This window comes from Muscardinus avellanarius, assembly GCF_963383645.1.
Source record: "Muscardinus avellanarius genome assembly, chromosome: 13".
NCBI classification, from domain to species: Eukaryota; Metazoa; Chordata; class Mammalia; order Rodentia; family Gliridae; genus Muscardinus; species Muscardinus avellanarius.
In genome coordinates this window covers 8,384,365-8,410,546 of record NC_137799.1, presented here as the reverse complement: position 1 = coordinate 8,410,546, position 26,182 = coordinate 8,384,365, and the positions used below count along the sequence as shown (strand labels likewise).

At 53.8% G+C, this 26,182-nt stretch overlaps 1 protein-coding gene across 6 annotated transcripts in view; it reads left to right on the top strand.

The window, feature by feature from the left end:
- SLC25A25 (solute carrier family 25 member 25) overlaps positions 1-25,638 on the top strand; it is a gene marked incomplete at both ends in the record, with an annotated part of 39,920 nt that extends 14,282 nt beyond the window's left edge. Inside the window, 11 exons of one of the 6 annotated variants that reach the window (XM_080709509.1) lie at positions 6,410-6,628; positions 19,668-19,794; positions 19,877-19,964; positions 20,892-20,927; positions 21,181-21,292; positions 22,229-22,387; positions 24,270-24,422; positions 24,591-24,698; positions 24,779-24,946; positions 25,223-25,373; positions 25,454-25,638. In XM_080709509.1, coding sequence (XP_080565635.1) covers positions 6,410-6,628; positions 19,668-19,794; positions 19,877-19,964; positions 20,892-20,927; positions 21,181-21,292; positions 22,229-22,387; positions 24,270-24,422; positions 24,591-24,698; positions 24,779-24,946; positions 25,223-25,373; positions 25,454-25,638 — 1,506 coding nt within the window. Of the gene's footprint in view, positions 1-6,409; positions 6,629-16,412; positions 16,572-19,667; positions 19,795-19,876; positions 19,965-20,891; positions 20,928-21,180; positions 21,293-22,228; positions 22,388-24,269; positions 24,423-24,590; positions 24,699-24,778; positions 24,947-25,222; positions 25,374-25,453 lie in introns of those variants that run through there. The other 5 variants (XM_080709511.1, XM_080709507.1, XM_080709506.1 and 2 more) reach the window with 5 other exon arrangements.
- Positions 25,639-26,182: the final 544 nt, after the last annotated feature.

Here is a 26,182-nt window from a genome sequence, read left to right as displayed (position 1 = left end):
AGGTCTGGGAGTATAGCCCGGAGGTAGAAAGCCTCTGGGTTCCACCCCCAGGACCACCAAAAATAAAGGCTGGGGGTGTAGCTCGGAGGTTGGATACTCCTGGATTCCATCACCAGACCCGCAAAAAAAAAAAAAAAAGAACAGAAAGAAGAAAAATTAAAAATTATATGCCACATTTCTGTGCAGACAACCTGCTTCTACAGAACTTTGTCTTACGTCTCAAAATCATGCACTTATTAAAATTGGGTTAATTTGGTACACTTCCAGCTTCCTTTTTTTTTTTTTTTCTTCTTGTGGTACTGAGGGTGGGACCCAGGGGCATTCTACCTCCGAGCTATATCCCCAGCCCTAATGTTTAGTCTTTTTATTTTATTATTTTATTTTGTGTGTGTGGGTCTGGGGATTGAACCCAGGGACATTTGACCTCCGAGCTACACCCACCCCCTGCCCTAGTTTTTATTCTTTATTTTGAAACAGGGTCTCACCAAGTTACAGAGGTCCTCACTAAGTAGCTGAGGCTGGCTTCAAACCTGTGGGATCCTGCTGTCTCCGCCTCCCAAGTGCTGGGATCACAAGTGTGCGCCACCTCGCCCGGCCCGCTAGTCTTTTCATTTTTTGAAATAGGGTCTTACTGAGTTGCGAAGGGCCTCGCTCAGTAGCTGAGGCTGTCTGCGAACCGTGATCCTCCGGCGTCTGCCTCCCGAAGACAAGCGTGCGCCAACACACCCGATCTAAATTTGGTTTTAGAGGAAAGAAAAAGATATCTTTGTTAAAGGCATTCACCCGGAACGTGGGACCTCTGTGGGAACTGGCTTTTCCCAAGAGAATGTTTTGTAGACTTGTTCTCCAGTTACAGGGTTTTGGAGTTTCTGCCAAAGCGAGATTTTCCAGGTTTAACTTCCTGAAAGGAAAGTAGGCTAGGTGACTTCAGCCTGTCTGTCACGGCAGTTTTGTCACCTTTGAAACCTTAGTTTCCTTTGTGCTAATGGCGATTGCTTGAGTCTTCCAAAGTTTCTAATTGAGGGCTGAGTCACAGGCAGGAGTGGTTTAATAGCCCTGCCTTCAGGTCCTGCAACTCCACCTGCCTTGATCCTCAGCCTCTAGAGGAGGCGGCAGGCACCCTGTCCATCATCCCCAATGTGGACACCATTAAAATCTTAAGTTAAGCTAAAAATATGCCACTTATGTTGACTCTGAATTTATTTTATTTTATTTTATTTTATTTGCAGTACTGGGAATGGAACCCCAGGGGCATTCTACCTCCAAGCTACACCTCCCAGCCCTATTTTTTTTTTTTTTTTTTTTTGAGGGCCTGGGGATGGAACCCAGGGGCCTTTGGCCTCCAAGCTATACCTTTTGCCCTATTTTTTATTCTTTATTTTCAAACAGGGCTTCACTAATTTGCGAAAGGCCTCACTAAGTAGCTGAAGCTGTCCACAAACCGCAATCCTCCGGTCTCAGCCTCCCGAATGCTGGGATTACAAGTGTGTACCACCATGCCTGGCCCAGCCCTATTTTTTATTCTTTATTTTGAAACAGGGTCTCACTAAATAGCAGAGGCTGGCTTTGAACCTGCAATCCTTCTGTCTCAGCCTCCCAAGTATTGGAATTATAAGCGTGCACCACCACACCTGGCCTGAAATATTTAAATGTTTGCTATGTTCACAGGACTGAATACTTGAGATCTAATAGGTTAAATTAGCTGGCCGAGCTGGGCGTGGTGGCGCACCTTGTAATCCCAGCATTTGGCAGGCTGAGACTGGAGAATCCTGGTTCGCGGACAGCCTCAGCTACTTAGTGAGGCCCTCTGCAACTCAGTGAGACCCTGGCTCAAAATAAAGAATAAAAATAGGGTAGGGGGTGTAGCTTGGAGGTCAAATGCCCCTGGGTTCCATCCCCAGACCTAAAAAAAAAAAAAAAAAATTAGCTGGCCGACTGATTTTAGCAGTGAGGTACCGAAAGTGCCAAGGCTCCACATATCAGTATAGACGAGAGACCGGGCGTGGTGGCGCACCTTGTAATCTCAGTACTTTGGAGGCTGACACAGAAGGATCGCAGGTTTGCAGCCAGCCTCAGCAGCTTAGTGAGGTCCTCCGCAACTTAGATCCTGTTTCGAAATAAAAGAATAAAGTCAGGCTGGAGGTGTGTATCTCAGAGGTAGAATGCCCCCAGGCTAGGGATGAGATTCAAGTTCTTTTTCCTGTATCACACAGGCAGAAATGTGGAAACAGCCTATCTCCTTACACACTGGTGTTTTGATACTGGGGACTGAACCCAGAGGCATTCTACCTCTAAGCCTCGCCCCAGCCTGGTTTTATATCTTATTTGGAAAGGACTCATTAGGTTGCTGAGAGCCTCACTGAGTTGCCGAGGCTGGCTTTGAACCTGTGATCCTCCCATCTCGGCCTCTCAAGTACTGGGATTACAAGCGTGCGCCCGTGCCTTGTTTCCTTACACATTTTGTACAGCTTCCTTAAAGGATTTCGTTTGTTGGTTTTGGTCAACCCCTCAGAGCTGCAGGTTTGACTCATTCAAGGACGGAAGGCCTCCCTGTGGCCTCCTCGGCAGACTCGGGGCTCATTATCAGATCAGTCAGCCACCCCAGCCTGGCTTTCTGTCAAATGAAGTCTGGCTTCAGTCTTTCAATTGAAAAATATTAATAGCATCAGGGCATGGTGCAAGCCTGTAATCCCAGTACCTGGGAGGCTGAGATGGGATTGCAGGTTCAAGGACAGTCTCTCAGCAACCTAGGGAGGTCTTGTTTCAAATTAAAACATAAAATAGGTAGGGCTGAGGGTTCGATCCCCAGTGCTGCCTGTGTTCATAGCAGCCAGGCCTGGTGATACACGTCACCCAGCACTTGGGAGGTCTCAGAGGAAGATCATAGGTTTAAGGCTAGCCTCAGCAATTTAGCAAGACCCAGTATCAAAATAAAATAGGGCTGAGGTGTGGCTCCTGAGTAGAACGGCCTGTCCCCAGGAGGGCCCTGGGCAGCTCTCCCCAGCTCTCCTTGGGCGCCTGTCTCTCTTCTGCGCCCTGCCCTCTGCCCTATAGACTTGAGCTGCCCTGAGTCCTCTCTGCAAGGCAGCGGGGAAGCTGGTGCAGGAAGCTGGAGCTTGCCAGCTATAAGCAGTGCTCAGGAAGCGCTGTCTTTTGTTGCCTGTTTTGGCTTAGAGACATTGTTTCACGTATTTAGTCTGGATTTTCTGTTATTGACAGGAAGATGAATTCCTTCCCGGCTGGAAGCCATTGAGTTCTTAGCTCAGTTCTGCTGTATGGAGAAGTCTGTTCAATTAAAAGCCAGTAACAGACTAAATCAGAGAGTGTTCTTATGTTACTAGGAAGCCTCAACCATCAGTGTCTCCTTCGTGTCACCAGTGGAGTGGTTGCTGGTGGCTCAGAGCGTGGACTGCTCCCAGGGCCTCGCTTATTGTCCAGGTCAGTCTTTAGACGACTTTCTGAAGTAACAAAACGGTGTCACTGTCCCCATTTGGCACAGAAGAATAGTGGTGACAGAGGGCTGAAGGAAGTAGCCAAGGTCACACAGCCGGTTAAGTGATGGTTGGGATTTGAACACAGCACGACCAGCTGCCTGTGGATAAATTCGATCTGTTAATCCAGTGAGAGGCAGCTGATACACGGTCCCTCCATTTTCACATGGAGCATTGGGAGTCTGTCTCTGCTGTGAGGCATTCTTGTGTCTTCCTTTTAAGTAATCATTTTATTTACGTCTGCTTATGGACCTGCCTCGGTCATGCCCTGGTTCACAGGATAGGAGAGAATATTCTGTTAAAATAAATCTCATCTGTCTTTCTCTCCTCAAACTCCCAAATGCCCTCCCTGCCCCAGATCCTGTTTAATCTAATTTTTTCTGTGTGTGTGTGGCACTGGGAATTGAACCCAGGGGCATTCTACCTCCAAACAACACCCCAGCCCTATATTTTTATTATGAAAACAGGGTCTCTTTGGGTCGATGAAAGTCTCACTATTTGCTGAGCCTGTCTACAAACTTAAAATCCTCCTGTCTCAGCCTCCTAAGTACTGGGATTACAAGTGTGCACCACCGTGCCCAGCTTTAATTTCACTTTTACTTATTTTTATTTTGGTACTGGGGATTGAATCCAGGGGCATTCTGCCTCCAAGCTACACCCCCAGCTCTATTTTATTTTTATTTTGAAACAAGGTCTTGCTAGGTTAATGAGAGTTTCACTACTTACTGAAGCTGTCCTCAAACCTGTGATCCCCGTCTCAGCCTCTCAAGTACTAGGATTATAAACTGTACCACCATGCCCAACTTCCTGTTTTAATTTTGGTGTCTTTTCCAAGGTGCTCTACACATGTAAAAACTTAAAAATAACTGCATTCTGGGTGTCATGGTGCAAAACTCTAATTCCAGTATTTGAGAGGCTAAAACAAGGGGATGGCAGATTCAAGCTAGCGCAGCAATTTAGCAAAACTCCATTTCAAAAATAGAAGATGACGCCAGGCGTGGTGGCGCACGCTTGTAATCCCTGCGCTTGGGAGGCTGAGACAGGAGGATCTCACAGGTTCGAAGCCAGCCTCAGCTACTTAGTGAGGCTCTCGGCAACTTAGTGAGACCCTGTTTCCAAATAAAATATAAAATAGGTCTGGGAGTATAGCCCGGAGGTAGAAAGCTCCTGGGTTCCATCCCTAGTACCACCAAAAAAAAAAAAAAAGATGAAGTGCTGGGTGTCGTGGCACACACCTGTAATCCTAGGACTTGGGAGGCTGATATAGGAAGATGGCAGGTTTCAGGCCAGCCTCAGCATCATAGTAAGACCCTGTTTCAAAATAGAAAATGGCTGCTGCGCGTGGTGGTCCACGCCTGTAATCCCTGTGCTTAGGAGGCGGAGACAGGAGGATCACGCTGGTTCAAAACCAGCCTTGCTGGCTTAAGAGACCTTGTTTCCAAATAAAAATATAAAATAGGTCTGGGAGTGTAGCCTGGAGGTAGAAGGGTTTCCAGGAACCCCAGTACCACCAAAAAAATAAATAAATAAATAAAAATAAGGCTGGGGGTATAGCTCGGAGGTAGAATGCCTCTGGGTTCCACCCCCAGTACCACAAAAAAGGGGGATGGCTGAGGGGTAGCTCAAAGGTAGACCGCCACTGAGTTCAATCCCTAGTACCAAATAAAATAAAATAAAATAACCTTGCTCTTTTGGGTACTTTTATTTTTTATTCTGAAACAAGGCGTCACTAAATTGTTGAGGGCCTTGCACCTGCAGTTCTCCTATCTTAGCCTCCCAAGTGCTGGGGTTACAGGCGTGCTCCTCCACATCCGACTGACCCTCAGTATTTGTTGGGGATGGTGGTGGGACCCACCTTCTCCAGATTCCCAAATTCGCGGACGCTCTTACACAAAATGGCACGACATTTGCTAGTTCTAGGATTACAGGTGTGTGCCACCTGCCCGGTTTAGTGCTTGTATCTTTAATGATTATAAACTATATCAAAGGGTTACCTTTGTGAAGAATAACATAGCTGGTCACTTCATTCATCTGCTGGCAAACTAAGAAACAAATGATCCAAGACTTCTTTCTAGCCAGTCCTTTCTTGTTCAGAGTTCATCTGTGCTAGGTGTGGGGGACTGTAAGTAGGAGCGCCTGGGTCCACGACTTGGTGTCCGTCCCCAAGCAGCTGGGGTTAGAGGCGGATGTAACTGTGATTTGGTGTGTTGTGCCACACATGGGCTGGACAGGCCTGGACAGTGGGCGGGGTGTTGCTAGTTGTCTATGGACTCTCGGCCGCGGTAAACCTGGGCTGGCGGAGGAGACTGGGAAGGCCCCGCGGGCGGCCGGGGGACCCTGCGGGGTGAAGCTCCTCCGGAGCTGCGCCTGTCTGCACCTCCCCGCTGACTTGCGGGCTGCAGGCAGACAATCCGCGGCCCGTGATTGGAGGGCTGGCGCTGGGGATAACAAACTTGGTAGTGTCGGCAGACGTGATTGGTCCGGCGCTGCTGCAGTGGGAATGCAGGCCGGATGGAAGGTCCTGGGCTGGGCTGATGAGCAGGACTGCTGAATGAGCGGGAGCCCGAAGTTGCCTCTGCCCCCGGGAGAAGTCTGTGCGGATATCGGCTATCGCCACCTCCTGTTCTCTAAGCTGAACCTTTGATCACCCGCCACCTTAGAAGTGCGTTTTTATGGAAGAAGCCTAACTGCTCTCCTTATCGCCAGCAGCCAGGGAGGCTCCCGTGAGCTACTTCTCAGGCCAGGCAGGCAGCAGTGCTAGTAAATCTGAGCGAGCAGGAAGCGTCCCCTGCACACAGAGCCTCCGGCCCGGGAACGCCCCCAGCTAGTCCTCCCAGCAGCGGCGTAGCCAGACTCCGTGGTATTGCAGTCACATCCCTCAAAAGTGACCATCACCGCAGTGGCGCGGAGAGGCTGAGATGCTGCAGATGCTCTGGCAGTTTCTGTCCAGCTTTTTCCCTAGGGCCTCGTGCCAGGGCTCCAGAGAGGGCTCCGGTCATGAAGGCGGAGGCAGCCCGGCGCCTGCTCAGGGAGAACAGATGTCCAGCTTTTTGGGGAAACAGGATGAAAGGGCTGAGGCTACGGAAAAGAGACCCACCATTTTGCTGGTGGTCGGACCTGCAGAGCAGTTTCCTAAGGTAACGGCACCCCAGAGAAGACCTCTTAGTGGAGGGGCTGGTCGGGGGTCGTTTTCCTGGAGAAAAGAAACTGGGTTGTGGGGAAGAAGGGAAGGCTTCATACTTTAAAAAATCAGTTTGGTGTCCGGGGCCAGAGAGAAGGGGTAGGCAGTAGAGAAGCCCACAGGTTCAGTCCAAAAGCTCTGTGGCCATTGTAAAGCTTTATCATTCCAGCCGCCCAGAGGGCCCAGAAAGGGAAGGAGGGTGGATTCGGTAGATTGGTCACAGAAAGTCATTTGAAAGTAAGGGGCAGACTAAAGTGTGTGTCTTAGTCATCTGAACAAGGCAGGGGGCCCGTCGAAAGGGCGAGAGAGCGGACCTTGAAGTTGAACTTCGTGTCCTGGAGCCTGGGGCAGGGCCTGAAGGTCGTACCCCCCTGGCCTCAGTGGGACCTGTCTCACCTTTGGGGGCGTGGGGGTGGAGGGAGAATAAAGGAATGGGGTTGGGTCCCGGGAGAGGCTGGAGTCACAGGGTGCCCGGTGTCCCTTTCGGAATGACCACGGGCACCGGGGTCGTCCGAGGGCCAGGGCCTTTTGTCCCTCCTGAGCCCGAGCTGTCACATCTGGCCCTCTCAAAAGCCAGGGTAAACCGTAGTGTTCCCCTTCCGCAGGTGAGACGACTCCGGTGCACACAGGCTAAACCATTTGCCCAGGGTTAAACAGTTGAGGAGACCTGAGGTGGGAGGTCCACCCCAGCCCCGTCCGGAGCTTTGCCCTGCAGCCTTGTCCCTTAAGAAAGCAGTGCTCAATGAGACTAATTGAGTTCTCGGGGTTGGAACGGAAATTGGCTTTTGGCTGGGTTTCTCCTCACTGCAGTCGTAGTGACCTTGTTCACCTCCTCAGCTTGGGCTGCTTCTAATCTCTTCTGGTTCCTGAGTCAGAGAAGGGAAGGAGACGCCCCCTGCACTTGGCACATTGTAGGTACCCCAGAGGCTTGTTGAACTGAATTGCTATGGCGAAGAAATAATGCTCATTTTGCCGGATCCTTTGAGAGGGCCTTTACGGTGACACTTTTGGTAGTGTTGTGGGCAGTGACATTAGGAGACTCCTTGGCCCGAGATGGGCTTCCCGTAGGCACAGGGGGCTCACGGTCTGTGTCATGCCTGAGATGTGTGGAATTTATGGGCAACAAGAGAGGGTTGTTAGTATTTACTTATTTATTTGGTACTGGGTATTGAGCCCAGAAGTACTCTACCTCCAAGTTATACTCCTAGCCCGATAAGGGTCTCCTTAAGTTGCTGAGGCTGGCTTTGATTTTTCCCCCCCAGTACTGGGAATGGAACCCAGGAGATTCTACCTCCAAGAGACACCCCTGACCCTATTTTTAATTCTTTCTTTCTTTCTTTCTTTCTTTCTTTCTTTCTTTATTTTTGATGGTACTGGGGGTGGAACCCAGAGGCTATCTGCCTTCGGGCTATACTCCCAGACCTATTTTTATATTTTACTTAGAAACAGGGTCTCAGTGAATTGCAAAGGCCTCACTAAGTAGCTGAGGCTGGCTTTGAACCTGCGATCCTCCTGTCTCAGCCTCCCAAGTACTGGGATTACAAGTGTGCACAACCACACGCAACTTGAGCGTGTCACTTTCCATCTCTCACTTGTGTTAGACCAGATGGGAAATGGCCTTGGTGTTGGGTTTTATGAGGAACTTGTGTCTGTGGCCTGCCTGCCTTACACCTAGGTGAGCTGGATGGTGCCTTTTGGTGGTGGTAGTGGTGGTACTGGGGTTCCTGGAAGCCCTTCTACCTCCGGGCTACACTCCCAGACCTATTTTATACTTTTTTTATTTTTTATTTTTTTTTTGGAAACAGGGTCTCTTAAGCCAGCAAGGGGCTTCGAACCTGCACGATCCTCTCTGCCTCCCAATCCCAGGGATTGCAAGTGTGCGCCACCATGCCCGACTGGATGACTGCCTTTTTTTTTTTTCTTTTTCTTTTTTTTTGTGGTACTGGGGTTTCTGGAAGCCCTTCTACCTCCGGGATACACTCCCAGACCTATTTTATACTTTTTTATTTTTGGAAACAGGGTCTCTTAAGCCAGCACGCTCGCTTCGAACCTGTGCGATCCTCCTGTCTCCGCCTCCCAAGCGCGGGGATTACAAGCGTGCGCCACCACGCCCGGCTTGGATGGCTGCCTTTTAAAATCACTTTTTTGAGCCGGGCATGGTGGTACATGCTTGGGAGGCTGAAACAGGAGGATCATGGTTTGTGGGCATACTACTAAGTTAGGCTCTTTGCAACTCAGCGAGACCCTTTTTCAAAATAAAGAATAAAAAATAGGGCTGGTAGCTTGGAGGTAGAATGTCCCTGGGTTCCATCCCCAATACCGCCAAAAAAAAGAAGAATAAAAAAATAAGGCTGAGTGGTGTAGCTTAGAGGTAGAATGCACCTGGGTTTGATCCCCAGCACCACAGTAAATAAATAAAATAAATAAATAAATAAATATAAACAAAATAACTTTCGGCGCTGGGAATTAAATCCAGGAGCATTCTACCTCTTAACTATATTCCCAGCCGATTTTATTTTTATTTTGAAACAGAGTCTTGCTAAGTTGCTGAGGCTGGTCTGGAGATCCTCCTTGTCTCAGCCTCCCAAGTACTGGGATTGCAGGTGTGGGCCACCACACCCAGCCCTCCCCAGTTCTTTTTATTTACTTATTTTTTGAAACAGGGTCTCACTAAGCTGTTGAGGGTCTCACCACATTGCTGAGGCTGGCCTCAAACCTGAAGTCCTCCTGTGTCAGCCTCCCATGTACTGGGATTACAGGCATGTGCCACTGTGCCCAGCTAAAATCGTCGCCATTTTAAAAATTTCAGCAATCACCGTTTTCATTTCTCAGCCTCACACAGGCACGCTTATCAGCTGTCCCTGGGGGGTTACCCCTGTAGGACCTTCTGGTGGAACAGCCTAGTCCCTGGCCTTTTAGTGGCCTGTTCCTCCAAAGGGAGGCAGATCAGCTGTCTGGGGTGGGGGCGCCCCAAGAGGGAGCTGGAGCAGCTGAGTTGGTGTGAAGCCAGAGAGGAGCGCTGGGGCAAGCAGGTCAGCCTCTTTGACAGCAGGGAGCGAGGAACTGAATAGTTGGGCGCTTGTGCAGAACAGGCACCCAGAGGATGTGAGGACTGAGGCCCCGCCCCGCCCCTCGCTTCAGGAAACGGCTTCCAGAATGTTCTGGAAACCTTGTAGAGAAGTTCTTCGGTTCTCAGGCTCCTCCGTGTCCAGCACTTTGTTCTGTGCCCCCCCCCCTTTGTAAATGTGTGAATTTGTGAGTCAGGTCCCTGAGAGCTCTTTATTCTAGGAGCAGGTCCAGTTTCTCCCTCTACCTTTGTTTTACAATTAATCCGCAGTTGGGAAGGAAAGCCATTAGTGTGGAGTGGGCGGTGCCTCCCAGCATTCGGCTTGCGAATCCCGAGGGGCTGTGTCTTCCCTGAAGCTCAGAGAATCCTGCTCATTGTGTGTGTGCAATTGCCAAGTGTAGGCAGGTTTCACTGGAAACCGGCTACGCTGGGCTGTCATGGCAACCTGAGCATCCAGTGACACTGCGGCCACAGCAGCCAATGAGGTTAGGGAACCCTGAGGTGGGTGGGGCTTGAGCGGGCGGATGCTGGCAGGGCCCTTTCACATTAATATTTCTGGCTGAGTCTGAGTCATTGCAGAGGAGGAGGGAGGTACTTTCTGACCTAATGCTGCCCTCCCTAAGGCCCTTTACCTGCCCTCTTCTTACTCACTGGGTTCTGGCTCTTACAGGAAGCACCTGCTTAGGATTTTTTTGGCATGTTGTTGAGGGGTGGGGCAAGGAAAGCTGATGGTGGCCTTGGCAGATCTGTGGGTAGAAAGACGCTCTAAGAGGAACGGCTGCCTGCTGTATAGGTTAAACGAAATCCAGCGCTGCTGAATTCGTCAGGGATCTAGCACTGCTGTCCTTGGCCTCCGAGTACTAGGCACAGGGATGGACATCGTGGGAGACAAACAGATCTGGGTCGCAACATCAGAATAAGGAGCAGAGGAGATCGCGCGCAGTGCAGCGCGCCGTGGCTCTCAGACAGCCCAGAGCCGGTGCACACCAGGAATGGAGCACAGGCGGCCGAGAGGCTTCCCCTGCGCCGTGCTCGCCCATGCCGTCAGAGGCTGCGACGGGCAGGCTTGCTTCTTGTTTTTAGCTGAGGCTAAACCTGATCAAGTCGCTCCTTTCCCGCATACCTGCCACCTTCCATAAGAGGTGTTGCTCGCTGGAGTTCTCAGCATCGGCTCACAGTTGCCCTTTGTAACTGAACTCTGAAGTCGCTTCTTGGCAGTATCGGCTTGGGATGCTTTTAAGTGGATGTTGTAACAGGAGCCCGGCCCTGGCTGTGAGCCTCGGCCCTGCCACTGACAGGCTTGGGACTTGGGCAAATCAGGTCACTCTCCAAGCCTATTTGCTCAGGGCAGAGATTAAGGGGATGACCCCAGAGCCCCCCTGGGCCTCACAGTCGGCAAGTTCAGGGTGAAGCAGTTGTCTCGGATGCTAATCCGAGATTGGCCTGTTTGGGAAGAATCTCCAGTTTCTGTGTAAAGACAGAGTTCTGAATTCCTGTGAAACTCAATAGGATGGATGGTTTAAATGCGAGCAAGGGCCGGTGGTGTGGCTCAGTGGCAGAGCGCTTGCCCGGCGTGTGCAAGGCCCTGGGTTCAATCCCCGGCGCTGAAAAGAAAAGCTCATAATGGAGTAGAGTTGATGTTGGCGCCGTAAAATAATGTGCTGATAGGCCCAAAGAATGTTTCCTGGCCCTGAAACTGTTGGTTTGTATTGATTATGAGCTGTCTTGTAATGAAGGAGATTCCATTCTCTTTCTAGAAAGCAGCTGATCTAATTTCATGTGTTAATAATTCCCCCATACAGTATGAAACAGTATGAAATATGCTTTAATTTAATATATTTTTCAAATATCCTCTCAGAGCCGGGCGTGGTGGCGCACGCTTGTAATCCCCGCACTTGGGAGGCGGAGACAGGAGGATCGCGCAGGTTCGAAGCCAGCCATGCTGGCGTAAGATACCCTGTTTCAAAAATATAAAATAGGTCTGGGAGTGTAGCCCGGAGGTAGAAGGGCTTCCAGGAACCCCAGTACCACCAAAAAAAAAAAAAAAAAACAAATATCCTCTCAGGTTTATTTACTTATTTATTTTTTGCGATACTGGAGATGGAACCCAGGAGCATTTAACCCTCCGAGCTATATCCCAGTCCTATTTTTTATTCTTTATTTTGAAACAGGGTCTCACTGAGTTCCAAAGGGCCTACTAAGTACCTGAGACTGTCCGCGAGCTGCGGTCCTCCCGTCTCAGCCTTGCCCTTAACAATTCTGTTCGCAGATGCTCACAAGAACTGGTCTTTGTGGAACGTGGCCATATGTCTGTTCCTTGGGACTTCTGAGGCCGCTGAGCCCATTCGCTCCACTCGGGAGCTGCTCGCGCAGTGCCTTCTGCAACCTGGACAGGTTAGCGCCAGGCAAGGACCACGACGGTACAAAGCAACAGCCCTCTGCCTTCGAGGGCCCCTCAGTAGGGAGGAGATGTGTTCATAGGTCCAGGGCTGAGCGGGCGTGGGAGCACACACTTGTCATCCCAGCACTTGAGAGACTGAGACCGGAGGATTGCAGTTCGAGGTCAGCCTCAGCTACTTAGTGAGGCCCTTTGCAACTGAGACCCTGTTTCAAAATAAAGAATAAAAAAAACAGAGCCGGGCGTGGTGGCGCACGCTTGTAACCTCAGCATTTGGGAGGCTGAGACCTGAGGATCGTGGTGTGCGGACAGCCCCAGCTACTTAGCGAGGCCCTCTGAAACTCAGTGAGACCCTGTTTTAAAATAAAGAATAAAAAATAGGGCTGAGGGTGTAGCCCAGAGGTAGAATGCCCCTGGGTTTTATCCCCAGTACAAAAAAAAAAAAAGTCTGAAGCACTGAAGCAGAACCTTCTGGATTGGGCACCTGCAGAGGCTGCAGAGAATCAAGGATTCAGTGGAGGTAGAGCAGAAAGTTGCCTGGGTATGCAGACCAGCTCGCCAGTCTACGCCTGCGCAGGGCCCTTCACATTAATATTTCTGGCTGAGTCTGAGTCACTGCAGAGGAAGACCTGTTTTTACAGACTTACCAGGTCTCTTATGAGGGTCAGAATGGCCTGCGCCTTGGTTTAATCTCTCTAGGGTGTACGTGTGCATCAGCGTCTTATTCTAGAATCTTCTTCACGAGTTATTATTAGTATTGTTATTATTGTTGTTATTATTTTTTGTGGTACTGGGGGTGGAACCCAGCGGCTTTTCTACCTCCGGGCTATACTCCCAGACCTATTTTATACTTTATTTGAAAACAGGGTCTTCACAGGGTGTGTGTGTGTGTGTGTGTGTGTGTGTGTGTGTGTGCGCGACTGGGTATTGAACATAGGAGCATTCTACATCTGAGTTTTACCCCTTTTTTATTTTCTAGTTTTTTCTTTTTCTATTTTGGTACTAGGGATGGAACCCAGGGGCATTCTATCTCCAAGCTACAATCCCAGCTATTTTCTAGTCTTTATTTTAAAACAGGGTCTCACTGAGTGGCAAGGGGCCTCACTAAGTACCTGAGGCTGTCCTCGAACCGCAAACCTCCTACTTTAGTAGCCTCCCAAATGCCAGCCTCAGCTACTTAGTGAGGCTCTCAGCAGCTCATAATCAATACAAACCAACAGTTTCAGGGCCAGGAAACATTCTTTGGGCCTATCAGCACATTATTTTACGGCGCCAACATCAACTCTACTCCATTATGAGCTTTTCTTTTCAGCGCCGGGGATTGAACCCAGGGCCTTGCACACGCCGGGCAAGCGCTCTGCCACTGAGCCACACCACTGCTGAGAGCCTCACTAAGTAGCTGAGGCTGGCTTCGAACCTGTGCGATCCTCCTGTCTCAGCCTCCCAAGCGTGGGGATTCCAAGCGTGCGCCACCACGCCCGGCTATCACAAGACTTTCTTCACAGGGTGTGTGTGTGTGTGTGTGTGTGTGTGTGTGTGTGCGCGACTGGGTATTGAACATAGGAGCATTCTACATCTGAGTTTTACCCCTTTTTTATTTTCTAGTTTTTTCTTTTTCTATTTTGGTACTAGGGATGGAACCCAGGGGCATTCTATCTCCAAGCTACAATCCCAGCTATTTTCTAGTCTTTATTTTAAAACAGGGTCTCACTGAGTGGCAAGGGGCCTCACTAAGTACCTGAGGCTGTCCTCGAACCGCAAACCTCCTACTTTAGTAGCCTCCCAAATGCTGGGATTACAGGCATGTGCTACCACACCTGGCTTATTTTTATTTTTCTGTGGTACTAGGGATGGAACCCAGGGGCTTTCTACCTGAAAGCCTCACTGAGTAGCTGAGGCTGGCTTCAAACCTGCGCAATCCTCCTGTCTCAGCCTCCCAGTGCAGGGATTACAAGCGTGCGCCACCACGCCCGGCCCCTTTTATAGTTTTTGATTGGGAACAGGGTCTCGCTAGGTTACTGAGTCTTGCTCTGTTGCTGAGGATGCAGTCCTGCTTTTTTAGCCTCCCAAGTACTGGGATTACAGGTGTGTGCCACCATGCCCAGCCTCTGCACACATTCTTAACCAAAAGCTTTGTTTTGTTTTGCGGATCTGGCGATGGAACCCAGGGGCATTCTACCTCCGAGCTACACCCCCTGCCCTATTTTCTATTTATTTTGAAACAGGATCTCACTGCGTTGCAAAGGGCCTCAGTAAGTAGCCGAGGCTGGCCTTGAACCCAGATCCTCCTGTGTCAGCCTCCCAAATGGGATCACAAGCGTGCGCCACCACATCCGGCTAACCAAAAGCTTTGTGATGAGTTGAAAAGACTTTTAATTATGTCGATCCCCAAATGATAACTATCCATTTTTATCCATCCCGGCAGCGAGAAGACTCAGTCTATATTAGGATGTGCCGTGCTGCAGAGGGGGAGGGTGGGACCAATCCCCTTCTCGCTCTTGGTGACGTGGTTTCTTCCTCCGCAGCTCAGGTCTGCAGGGAAGGAATGTGGTGGAGACTGCAGGCTTGCCTGGAGAGGATCGTGCTCCGTAGACAATCAGGTTCTTCCGGGACCTGAGACCTCTCCTCTTCTCCTGAAGGGCTCCTTCTAAAGCTGTGTGGCTCGCTAGAAGTGTCTGAGATAATAGAAGTGACTGGTGACTACATGTGTGTCTGGTACTTGCAGCGTGGCCATACAATTGAGGAACTGGGCTTTACTTTTAATTAATTTGCCAGGTGTGGTGGTGCACACTTGGAATACCTGCATATGGGAGGCTAAGACCGGAAGATCGCGGTTCGCAGACAGCCTCGGCTGCTTAGTGAGGCCCTGCACAACTTAGTGAGACCCTGTTTCAAAATAAAGAATAAGGCATGGTGGCGCACACTTGTAATCCCTGCGCTTGGGAGGCTGAGACAGGAGGATCGTGCAGGTTTGAAGCCAGCCTCAGCTATTTAGGCTCTCAGCAACTTAATGAGACCCTGTTTCCAAATAAAACATAAAATAGGTCTGAGAATGCCAGGTGTGGTGGCGCACGCTTGTAATCCCTGCGCTTGGGAGGCTGAGACAAGAGGATCACACAGGTTTGAAGCCAGCCTCAGCTACTTAGTGAGGCTTTCAGCAACTTAGACCCTGTTTCCAAATAAAATATAAAATAGGTCTGAGTGTATAGCCCGGAGGTAGAAAGCCTCTGGGTTCCACCCCCAGTACCATGAAAAAAAGGAAGGAAGGAAGGAAGGAAGGAAGGAAGGAAGGAAAGAGAAGAAAGAAAAATAGGGCAGGAGGTACAGATCTGAGGTCATATGCCCCTAGGTTCCATCCCCAGACCTGCAAAAAAAATTTTTTTTAATTAACAAAAGTTTAAAAATCTTTTGTATTTGAACAACAAACTTCTGGGTCAGAAAGCCACAACCATTTGAGGTTTCGAGTGTTCTTTTAAAGACTTTGGGGTCTCCCGGGAGGCATCAGCTGACTGCAGTGATAGTTCTGGGGCTTTCTCAGCACAGACCTTTAGACTCTGCAGTGCCCTCTCCTCCCAGCCCATCCTGTGAGCTCCTGGGTGTTCCTGGGAGCCCCAGGGGATGGGGCTAAAGCGGGTCGCACAGGGCTGGGACCTCTCTGGAGCAGGACTCAGCCAGAACCTATCCTGGAAAGCCATGGCTTGGCCAGCCAGGCAGCTCCCCGTGGGACGAACGGCTGTCAGTGGGATCCCTGTTCCAGGAAGGCAGGGCATCCGCAGCCTCCCTGGTCGCAGTTTTCCTTCTACAGGCATCGACCCAGCACAGACCCACTGGCTTCTGTTGGGAATGATTTACTAAGGGGAGAAACGTGGCATGGGATGACGCACTCGGGGACCTTGTATGAAAACAGAGCCTGGCCTGTTTGTTCGTTTGGAGGGGTTGGCAGCCAGGGGTGAAGTTTGTTTGGGCATGGTCCCCTCTCCAAGAGTTAACTGCTGGGAGCGGTGACGTCAGTCCGGATCTTTGCACCCCTGCTCCTGAACAGATGCCGGCGGCTAGGGCCTGTGCTCATTGGCTGCCAGCCGGATGTACAGTGGGCGGATTTTTTTTCAATTAAGTAAAAGGGCAGGGCTCGGGCAGCCAATGAGAGCCAGGGCCAGGCATATCTTGTGTGAGTTTGCAGCACCGGCAGCATTTCCCCGCCTGACCTGACGCCTGGCAGTGCCGCCCGGCTCCCCGCTGCTGAGCCTCCGAGCCGCTGAGCGCCTGGCCCGCAGCATGCTCTGCCTGTGCCTGTACGTGCCGCTCATCGGGGAGTCCCAGACGGAGTTCCAGTACTTTGAGTCCAAGGGGCTCCCCGCCGAGCTGAAGTCCATCTTCAAGCTCAGTGTGTTCATCCCCTCCCAGGAGTTCTCCACCTACCGCCAGTGGAAGCAGGTCTGTGCGGGAGGGGCGGGCAGCCTGGGAGGGTCCACGCCTAGGAAGGAATGTCTGAAATGCGGGAGTTTCCCCCAGACTTCTCGTAGCTATAATCATCTTGTGGAGTGGCTGACTTTCATGTGACTTCTGAGGAGGCCGGGACTCCAGGGAGGCACGTGTGGGAGATGGAATCTTCAGGCAGAGTCCCTTTGGCCGAGGCGGGGCCATTTCTTTGAGCTGGGGGTAAAGACTGAGAGGGCCCTCTTCGGGGGCCCAGGATGTCAGGCCTTTGCGGTAGAGGAGAGCTGGCCATGCCCCTCTGAGGGCTGGAGCTGGCACCTGGGTGTGGAGCCCAGGAGGGGAGCCTCCCTGCCTTCCAGACCCTTGGACAGCCCTGAGGAGCAGGCAGCCGCTGGCACCTTGACCGTTTCAGATGGGAGAACTGAGCTGCTGAGTCTGGGAGGTGGTTTTGTGCCTCCTTGTCTTGTCCATCAGATTCCGGGCTGCCCCCAGCCGCTGGCACCCTGACCGTATCAGATGGGAGAACTGAGCTGCTGAGTCTGGGAGGTGGTTTTGTGCCTCCTTGTCTTGTCCATCAGATTCCGGGCTGCCCCCAGCCCTCGCTGTGACGGCGACAGCCTGTGCTGTGGGTGATTTGAAGAGAGAAGGTAGACCCGGGGATTGTGGGCACAAGCAAAACTCTTGGAGAGTATTTTGAATATATTGACTGGGCTGCAGCGACCCCAGTTGAGGGTCTTCTGCGTGACAGGGCGCCTGGTTGGCAGGCAGCCTGTGGACCCGAGAGCTCTGTGCGAACGCCCCTCCCGCCTAAGTGGCATGTAGACTCTGTTTCCACTCCAGCTAGAAATCCGGAGTGGTGGCCCGTGCATAATTTCTATCACTCTTGGCTGAGTGCAGCTGTTGGCAGAGAGTTAGCATAACCCCAGACAGCAGATGAACCTGCTCCCGGAGCGTGTGGCCCGCATACCGCACGCCCCACCCACTGCTCTCCACTGCCGGCGGGTCACAGGGTATCTGTCCAGGTGCCGGTACCCGCAGGGATCTTGGGTGCTATCTAGGGGGGAACCGTGATTTCAGTCCTCTGAGAGCACAAGCTAGCTAGCCAGTAGCCATCAGTTCCCGAGCCCCAGCTGTCCCCAAGACTTCAAAACCAGGTTCATCCAGGGTGGCGGCACGCTTGTAATCCCAGTACTTGGGAGGCTGAGAAAGGGGGATCGCAGGTTTGCGGCCAGCCTCACTTACTTACTTATTGAGGCTCTTTGCAACTTAGCGAGACTTTGTATAAAAACAAAGAATAAGAAATAGGGCTGGAAGCCGGGCATGCTGGCGCACGCTTATCCCAGCATTTGGGAGGCTGAGATTGGAGGATCGCGGTTCGTGGACAGCCTCAGCTTAACCTGGTGAGGTCCTCTGCAACTTAGTGAGACCCTGTTTCAAAATAGGCCGGGCGTGGTGGCGCGCGCTTGTAATCCCCGTGCTTGGGAGGCGGAGACAGGAGGATCGCGCAGGTTTGAAGCCAGCGGTGCTGGAGTAAGAGACCCTGTTTCAAAAATATAAAATAGGTCTGGGAGTATAGCCCAGAGGTAGAAGGGCTTCTAGGAACCCCAGTACCACCAAAAAAAAAAAAAAAGGATAAAAAGTAGGGCAGGGGTGTAGCTCAGAAGTTGAATGCCCCCTGGGTTCCATCCCCAGACCTGCAAAAAAAAAAAAAAGAAAAGAAAAGAAATAGGGCTGGGGTATAGCTCAGAGGCAGAATGCCCCTGAGTTCAATTCCAGTGCCACAAACAAAACAAGTCTGTATTGATTTATGGGAAGCGAATGGGGTTCTTGTTGGGAAAATTGGGGAGATGGGACTCTTCCAGGGGAGGTGCCCGGTTCTGGATCCTGGGTGCTGCCAAGTTGGCATGACTCACGTGTGTCCCCCACGTTCTTGGGACTGACTCTTAGGGCGGCAGCAGGAGCCGTGGGGAGGTGGCTCAGGCGTCCAACAGGCCCAGCTTGAATCTGCCACCCCTCTGGCTGTGTGACTTCACGTGAACACTTTGCCTCTCTGAACGCCCGTGTCCTGCTCTGTAATGTGGGGACAGTAGAGCCGGCTTTTAGAGCTGTTTGAGTCTAAAGTGAAGCACTGGTGGAGTGCGGAGCGCGGCCCGTGGCGCATGCTAAGTGTTCAGGAAAGGGCCGCTCTTCTGTGGGGACAGCCTAGTTTCTGAGTAGCTGACACAGTTCTGCTGCAGAGCTCACCCCCCAGGGGCAGGCACAGTTTCAGAACCGCACAGCTAAGGAGCAGGGCATCTCTGAACCACCGTGGGCCACAGCACTGTCACCAAGTAGAGCTGGCCAGTTTTCAGCGTCCAGTTAGGAGAGTTGGGGTGGCTTATATTAGGTGGTGTCCCCAAGTCCAGGGACTGGCAGTGCCACCAAGCACATGCCCAAGAAGTCACCCCGGCTCCTGTGCCTCCGGCAGACTCCAGAGTGTTCCCTGGCAGTGTTTCTGCCAAGTAGGCATTGCCCGGCCCTTCACCCGGGCCACCAAATTGTTCTTGGGACAGTGCCACCGGAGGGGACAGAAGAGCAAGGGGCAACCCTAGCCCTAACCCTCGGCCTCTTGGCGAGCTCAGGCCGAGGCCGGCACCAGGGGACAGCTCTGTGGAGGAGCCCAGCAGCTGCCCAGCTACGTAACCAGCTGGTCTCGAGGGCGCTCGGAAGGAGCGAGTGCCAAGCCGTCCCATTGGCATCCAAAGGGCTCCTCCTGGGCTCCTTGTCAGGAAAGCAGGATGGGCCCTTACTTGGGTTCTGGCCGGCCCTTGAGGGTCTAAGTGGGGATCCTGGCGTGTGGGTGAAGTGCTGTGGGGCCACGGAGTAGAAAGGAAGCATCTTGAGTAGCTGGGGACATCTGTTCACACATTAGCACAGATGCTTCCTGGGGAAGGGACCCCATGAGGGACAAGAAAAGGTTGGTGTGGCAGGGAGGATGTTGTTTGAAAATAGGCAGAGGGCAGTACGCAGGCAGAAAGCCCCTGGATTCAACCCCAGTCTCGCTCTCACACGCGTGCATGAACCGAAACACCAAACCTTGCTTTTGTCTTCTAGAAAATTGTGCAAGCTGGTGACAAGGACCTTGATGGGCAGCTGGACTTTGAGGAGTTTGTCCACTACCTCCAAGACCATGAGAAGAAACTGAGGCTGGTGTTCAAGAGTTTGGACAAAAAGAACGATGGTGAGCTTGGCCCGTGGCGCCCGGCCAGCTCGGCCCCGGCCGCTCTGGGTGGCCGGCCTGCTCACGGCCCTTGTCGTTGCAGGACGAATCGACGCGCAGGAGATCATGCAGTCCCTGCGGGATCTGGGAGTCAAGATCTCTGAGCAGCAGGCAGAGAAGATTCTCAAGAGGTGAGCGCCCAGCAGCTCTGGGCTTGGCTTAACAAACGCACGATGAGAGAGAGGTTCTCGGACTAACCCTTGGTGCCGTCCACCCTGTTGCCGTGTTTCTCTGAACTTGGCCGCCTGTGGTTGCTGAGGTTGAATATGTAGCCCTGCCCGAGCCCAGCCGCTCCCCGGGTCTGCAGGCAGCTCCCATCTGAAGAACCACACACCTCTTGGAATCTGGCCCATTCATCAGTGACCCATGAAGGGACGAGAGTAGTGGGGGGATTTCAGTGGGTGAAAGGTCTCCTTCCAACACCTTCCTGCCTGGGCGGGAAGAGAGAAGGTTCTCGGACACACGTGGCCTTGACTTAGCTGGATTTCTGCCCCTACCAGTAACTCGCTCTTCACTCTGGGGTCAGATGTGCTACCTTCAAACACAGCCTGTGAACCCACTTCTTGGGGGTGGAGCCAGGAGGATCACCGGTTTGAGGGCAGCCTCAGCAACCTAGCAAGACCTTGTTTCAGAATTAAAAACATAAAATAGATGGGCGTGGTGGTGCAGGCCTAGAATCCCAGTACTTAGGAGGCGGAGAAGGGGGAGGATCAGCAACTTAGACCCTGCTTCAAAATTTAAAACGTACAATAAGACTTGAGGGTGTAGCTCAGAGGTAGAATGCCCCCTGGGTTCAGTCCCAGTACCCAAAAAAGAAAAAGATAGCTCACAAGTGAGCAGGGGGCCGCGGGGCAGCCACGTGTGGTACCCAGAGCGGCTTTCTCTTCAGGGGAGCCCCCCCCCCCACGCTGCCCTCCCTCGCTCCTGGGCCTTCCCTGCGCTCCCCGGCTGTGCCGGCCCCGCCTGCGGGTGTGTGCTTGCTTTACCAACGTCTGCTCAGGGCACTTATTCGTGTGTTTCTCCTCTCTCCTCTGCATCCTCCTTTGTCTGTCTGTCAGAATTCGAACGGGCCATTTCTGGGGCCCTGTCACCTAGTAAGTATCTGTGTTCCCCCAGTGCCCGCCCTCCTTGACCTCCGTGCCTGCTCAGTCCAGGGTCCTGGGGGCCAGTAGTCCCTGTTTGGTGCAGAGTGGGGTGTGGAGCTGCTTGCCCTTCTCAAGGGGCAGAGGCGCCATCTGTGGCTTCCTCGGGGCCATGGCGCCTGCCCCAGCCTGCCTGGTGGTGGGGCGCGCAGCCGGCAGGCGTGGGCGACTGCTCACCGTGGGTGACGGCGCTTCTGTCCCGCAGCATGGACAAGAACGGCACAATGACCATCGACTGGAACGAGTGGCGGGACTACCACCTGCTGCACCCCGTGGAGAACATTCCCGAGATCATCCTGTACTGGAAGCATTCCACGGTACGCCCAGCTCCCGCCCGGCCTCCAGCATCTACCCTCAAGGGCCGCTCCACTCAGCACCGGTCATCTCCCTGTGGCCATTGGGCTGGAGCTGGGCCCCGCAGCTGCCTCCTCAACACAGGACTGGCCCCTCCCTGGCTTCCCACAGCCGGCCGGCCTGAGCCGTCCAGTCGCTCCCCAGCGCAAGGCTGCCTTGGCCCCTGCAGGCCACAGGCCATTCCAGGATCCCCCCCCCCCACCAGATCCCCCTCTCCCCAAACCAGGGGACCCTTCCATCCCTTCCATGTAGAACGATACTGTACCCACACTTCCCTCTGTCTCTCGGTCCACACTCCCTCTCGCCCGCCCACCAGTGCCGTTCCCAGTTCAGAAATGTGGATCTGCGTTGACTCCCTGCCTGGGCCTTTCCCTCCTGAGGCCCTGGCGGCCGCACCTGGCGTGCCTTCGCATCCTCCCTGCACCCGCAGCCAGGCCAGGGCTTGCGGGGTGAAGGGGCCCGCTCCAGGGTTCAGAGCAGCTGGCTGTGGCTTTGGCCCACAGCCCCCAGTCGGGACAGGCATTACGCAGGCAGCAGAGCCCATGTTTGCTGAGGCCTTGCATAATGTTCTGCCAGCATTATCCAGTTACACATCAGGTTTCAGAAGGATTTTACCCCTGACTTGATCCGGATCCTCACCAAAATGCCTTGTAAGCTGGTTTTGTAACTGTTCTCTTCCGGCTGCACTCACCCAGGACTCTGCCTGGGCCCCTCTGAGCCACAGACGAAGCTAAGAGCTTTGCCAGCTTCACACAGTGAAGGGAGGAATCCTACCGCCCTGTGGTCCCCACCATGTGGTCACTTGAGAGGACGGGAAGTGGTGGCTGTGCACGGCCCGCGGTAGCGGCCCCGGGCGTCCTGAGAACAGCTGGTGACCTCTCTGCTCGTCCTCCTCACAGATCTTTGATGTGGGAGAGAATCTGACGGTCCCGGATGAGTTCACGGTGGAGGAGCGGCAGACGGGGATGTGGTGGAGGCACCTGGTGGCAGGAGGCGGGGCGGGGGCCGTTTCCAGAACCTGCACAGCCCCGCTGGACAGACTGAAGGTGCTCATGCAGGTGAGCAGGAAGGCCCGCGCTCCTGGGTGTCACCGTGGGGCTCGTTGGTTGGTTGGTTGTCCCCCGACCCCCAGTGGGGCCCCAACTGTGCTTAACACAGTAAGTTAGATTGGAATTATTGCTCAGACTGGTAGTAGACCCAGCAGAAGCCGATCTGACTTTATCATGAGGCCCTAAACCACGCGTCGCCACGCACTGGTTTAATATACAGCGGCTTACTGTGAGTGGCTGAAGGGAACGGCTCCTGGTGTGGCCGGAACTGGTTCCTTCCACACGTTGGTGTGTCAGGGGGAGCAGGCGCCCCTCGCCTTGGCAGCCTCAGCTCCACGTCCATAGGCAGAGATAAGTCCTGATGTCAGGCAGGTGGTGAAATGGCCCGCAGGAGGACTGGGGTGGACTTTGCACAGTGCGGGTCCTCCCCCCACCCCTTGCTTGTGTCTGGCGTTTTTGTGCCAGGAGCCTCCCCTTTGTGCTCCTGAATCCTCTCCATCCCTAAGTGAGGGGAGGGGCCTGGGAGAAGGCGAGTGGACCCTCTGGCTTATCCCAGCCGCCCGCTTGCCTGCTTGCCCGCCCTGGGGTGCGCCTCTCGCCTCCCAGGGCCTGACCTCGGTACATCAAGGGCTTGATGGCCAGGGCCAGGGACACACTAACACCTCAGCTACTTAGTAAGGCCCTCCGCAACTGAATGAGACCCTGCTTCAAAATAAAAATAAATAAAAATATTTATGATACTTTTTTTTTTTTTTTTTTTTGCAGTATTGGGGATTGAAGGGCATTCCCCCTCCAAGCTATACTTGCCAGCCCTATTTTTTTTATTTTGAAGCAGGGTCTCATTCAGTTGTGGAGGGCCTCACTAAGTAGCTGAGACTGGCCTTGAACCTGAGATCCTCCTGGCTCAGACTCCCAAGGACTTGGATTACAAGCGTGTGCCACCACGCCCAGCTTAATAATAAATTTGACTTGGAAAAAATACCAAACAAAAATAAAAGGGATGGGGGTATAGTTCAGAGGTAGAATACCCCTGGGTTCAATCCCTAATAACTTACACACACACACACACACACACACACACACACACACACACACACCAAAAAGAAAGGGCATGAAGATTGCCTCTGGCTTGTTGGTTTAACAATCCCAGGAATGGTGTAAAGATTAAATCAGACCCATTAATTGGGTGATATGATTCAGTGCCTGGGAGGTGCTTGGAGGAGTCCCAGCGAGGCGGAGGTGGGGGACACCGATCAGCCCTGCTGTGCCTGTTGGAGCAGAGTGCCGGACTGAGCCGAACGGGGTGCGTGGGGGATCACTGTGTAATGCCCTCAGCTCATATCTACTGGAACATTTTCCAAGTTGAAAAGGGTTTCTCTTTGGTTGTTTTAAGTAGTCCTTGTGGGCTGGGTTGGTAGAGCACTTGCCTAGGCTGCATGAGGGCCTGGCTCAGTCCCCAGTACTGTTAAAAAGAAAAAAGGGAGTCAGGCATGGTGGCGCACGCTTGTAATCCCCGCACTTGGGAGGCTGAGACAGGAGAATTGCACAGGTTCGAAGTCAGCCTCAGCTACTTAGGCCCTTTGCAACTCAGTGAGACCCTGTCTCAAAATAAAGAATAAAAAATAGGGCAGGAGGTGTAGCTCGGAGGTAGAGTGCCCCTGGGTTCCATCCCCAATACCACACACACACAAAAAAAGGAAAAAGTATTCCCTGTGGGGGTATTTAACACCACGTCTGCACAGTAGAATCTAGCTACGCTTGGTTAGAAGAACCAGGCCCGCTTCTCACTGAGCCGAGCTAGTCTTCGGGTCCCCACAGGACGAGCTCCTCGTCTGTCAGCCCTGGGACGCCGTGGCCCGCCGAGCTCCCTGACCTCTGCCCTCCCTCTCAGGTCCATGCCTCCCGCAGCAACAACATGTGCATCGTGGGCGGCTTCACTCAGATGATTCGAGAAGGAGGGGCCAGGTCTCTGTGGCGGGGCAATGGCATCAACGTTCTCAAAATCGCCCCCGAGTCGGCCATCAAGTTCATGGCGTATGAGCAGGTAGGAGCCGGCGCGCCAGGTGTTCCCAGGAGGCAGCAGCAGGCGGGAGACCTGGCCCGGACCCTGGGTCTGCCGCCAGCGCCGCTCTGGGCCGGGGTCCGCGGCCTCAGGAGGGCTGGGGAGAGGTGCCGGCCCGCGGTGCATTGGCTTGTCTGCTCCCCATTGTAGATCAAGCGCCTCGTTGGCAGCGACCAGGAGACGCTGAGGATCCATGAGAGGCTGGTGGCAGGCTCCTTGGCGGGGGCCATTGCTCAGAGCAGCATCTACCCGATGGAGGTGAGGGACACTTGGCATCCGGGGTGGGTGCCGGCAGGTGGGGAGTGGGCTGTGCTCACGCTCCCTGCCACCCATCGCAGGTCCTGAAGACCCGGATGGCCCTCCGGAAGACAGGCCAGTACGCGGGCATGCTGGACTGCGCCAGGAGGATCCTGGCCAAGGAGGGGGTGGCCGCCTTCTACAAAGGCTACGTCCCCAACATGCTGGGGATCATCCCCTACGCCGGCATCGACCTCGCTGTGTACGAGGTGAGGCCCGAGGGCTCGGCTCAGGGATGAAGGGAAAGAGCCCGGGCCCTTCCCTGCCACCCGCTCCCCGGTGGACCACCACGGTGGTTAGGACAGGTGCCCTGGGGAGGGTGCACCCTCTCCCTCAACCCCGTCCAAGCCAGGAATCCTGAATGACTCGCAGGCCAGGTGCCCAGTGAGGCCTGGGCCAAGCGGCCCAGGACCCCGAGTGACAGAAAGGCTCCGTGCGGAGCGCGACTGCCGCCCCAGTCTCACAGCCCCGTCCCTTCCTCCCAGACGCTCAAGAACGCCTGGCTGCAGCGCTACGCCGTGAACAGTGCCGACCCCGGCGTGTTTGTGCTCCTGGCCTGCGGCACCATCTCCAGTACCTGCGGCCAGCTGGCCAGCTACCCCCTGGCCCTGGTCAGGACCCGGATGCAGGCGCAAGGTGAGGCCAGCCCCAAGCCGGTCCCCACGCCGCGGGCAGGTCGGGAGGGCCAACGGTGCTGACGTGGCCTCTCCCCACAGCCTCCATCGAGGGCGCCCCGGAGGTGACCATGAGCAGCCTCTTCAGACAGATCCTGCGGACCGAGGGGGCCTTGGGGCTGTACCGGGGGCTGGCCCCCAACTTCATGAAGGTGATCCCGGCCGTGAGCATCAGCTACGTGGTGTATGAGAACCTGAAGATCACCCTGGGCGTGCAGTCGCGGTGACGGGCGGGCGGGACTCGCCGATCCATCTCATTCTGTGAATGTGCCAACACTAAGCCGACCCAAGCCAAGCTGTGAACCCGGGTGTGCTGCCAGGGACGGGCAGGGAGAGCCGGTAGGGCCTTGGGCCTGTCCTGCCCACCAGCAGACCCTGGCGTCTGTTCGGGGGAGACCTGTGGGCATTCCTTAGGGTGTCGGGGTCAGCAGGACCCAGGTCACCGCCTGGGGACAGGGCATTGCCTGCAGCGCCTGCCAAGTGCCAGCTCGAGGTCAGCTCAGCTCTCTCCGCTCAGCCTCGCAGCCAGATGCGGCTGTCCGTGCACCCTTCCCCGTGGCCACACAGGGGAGGGCCCCAGTTCGGCCGGCCCCCAGCCTCTGCTCTCAGTGCGCCACAAAGGCCATTGCGCCCGGCCTCCCGGACCCCTTTCCAGCTGCAGCAGCAGCGCCAGCGTGCGGCCAGGAGAGGGAAGAGCCTTGCTTCCCGCCCGTCTTGCCTGAGTCCGCTCGCCTGGGTCCCTGCCCTCCCTGCTGGCCTGCGGGACAGCGT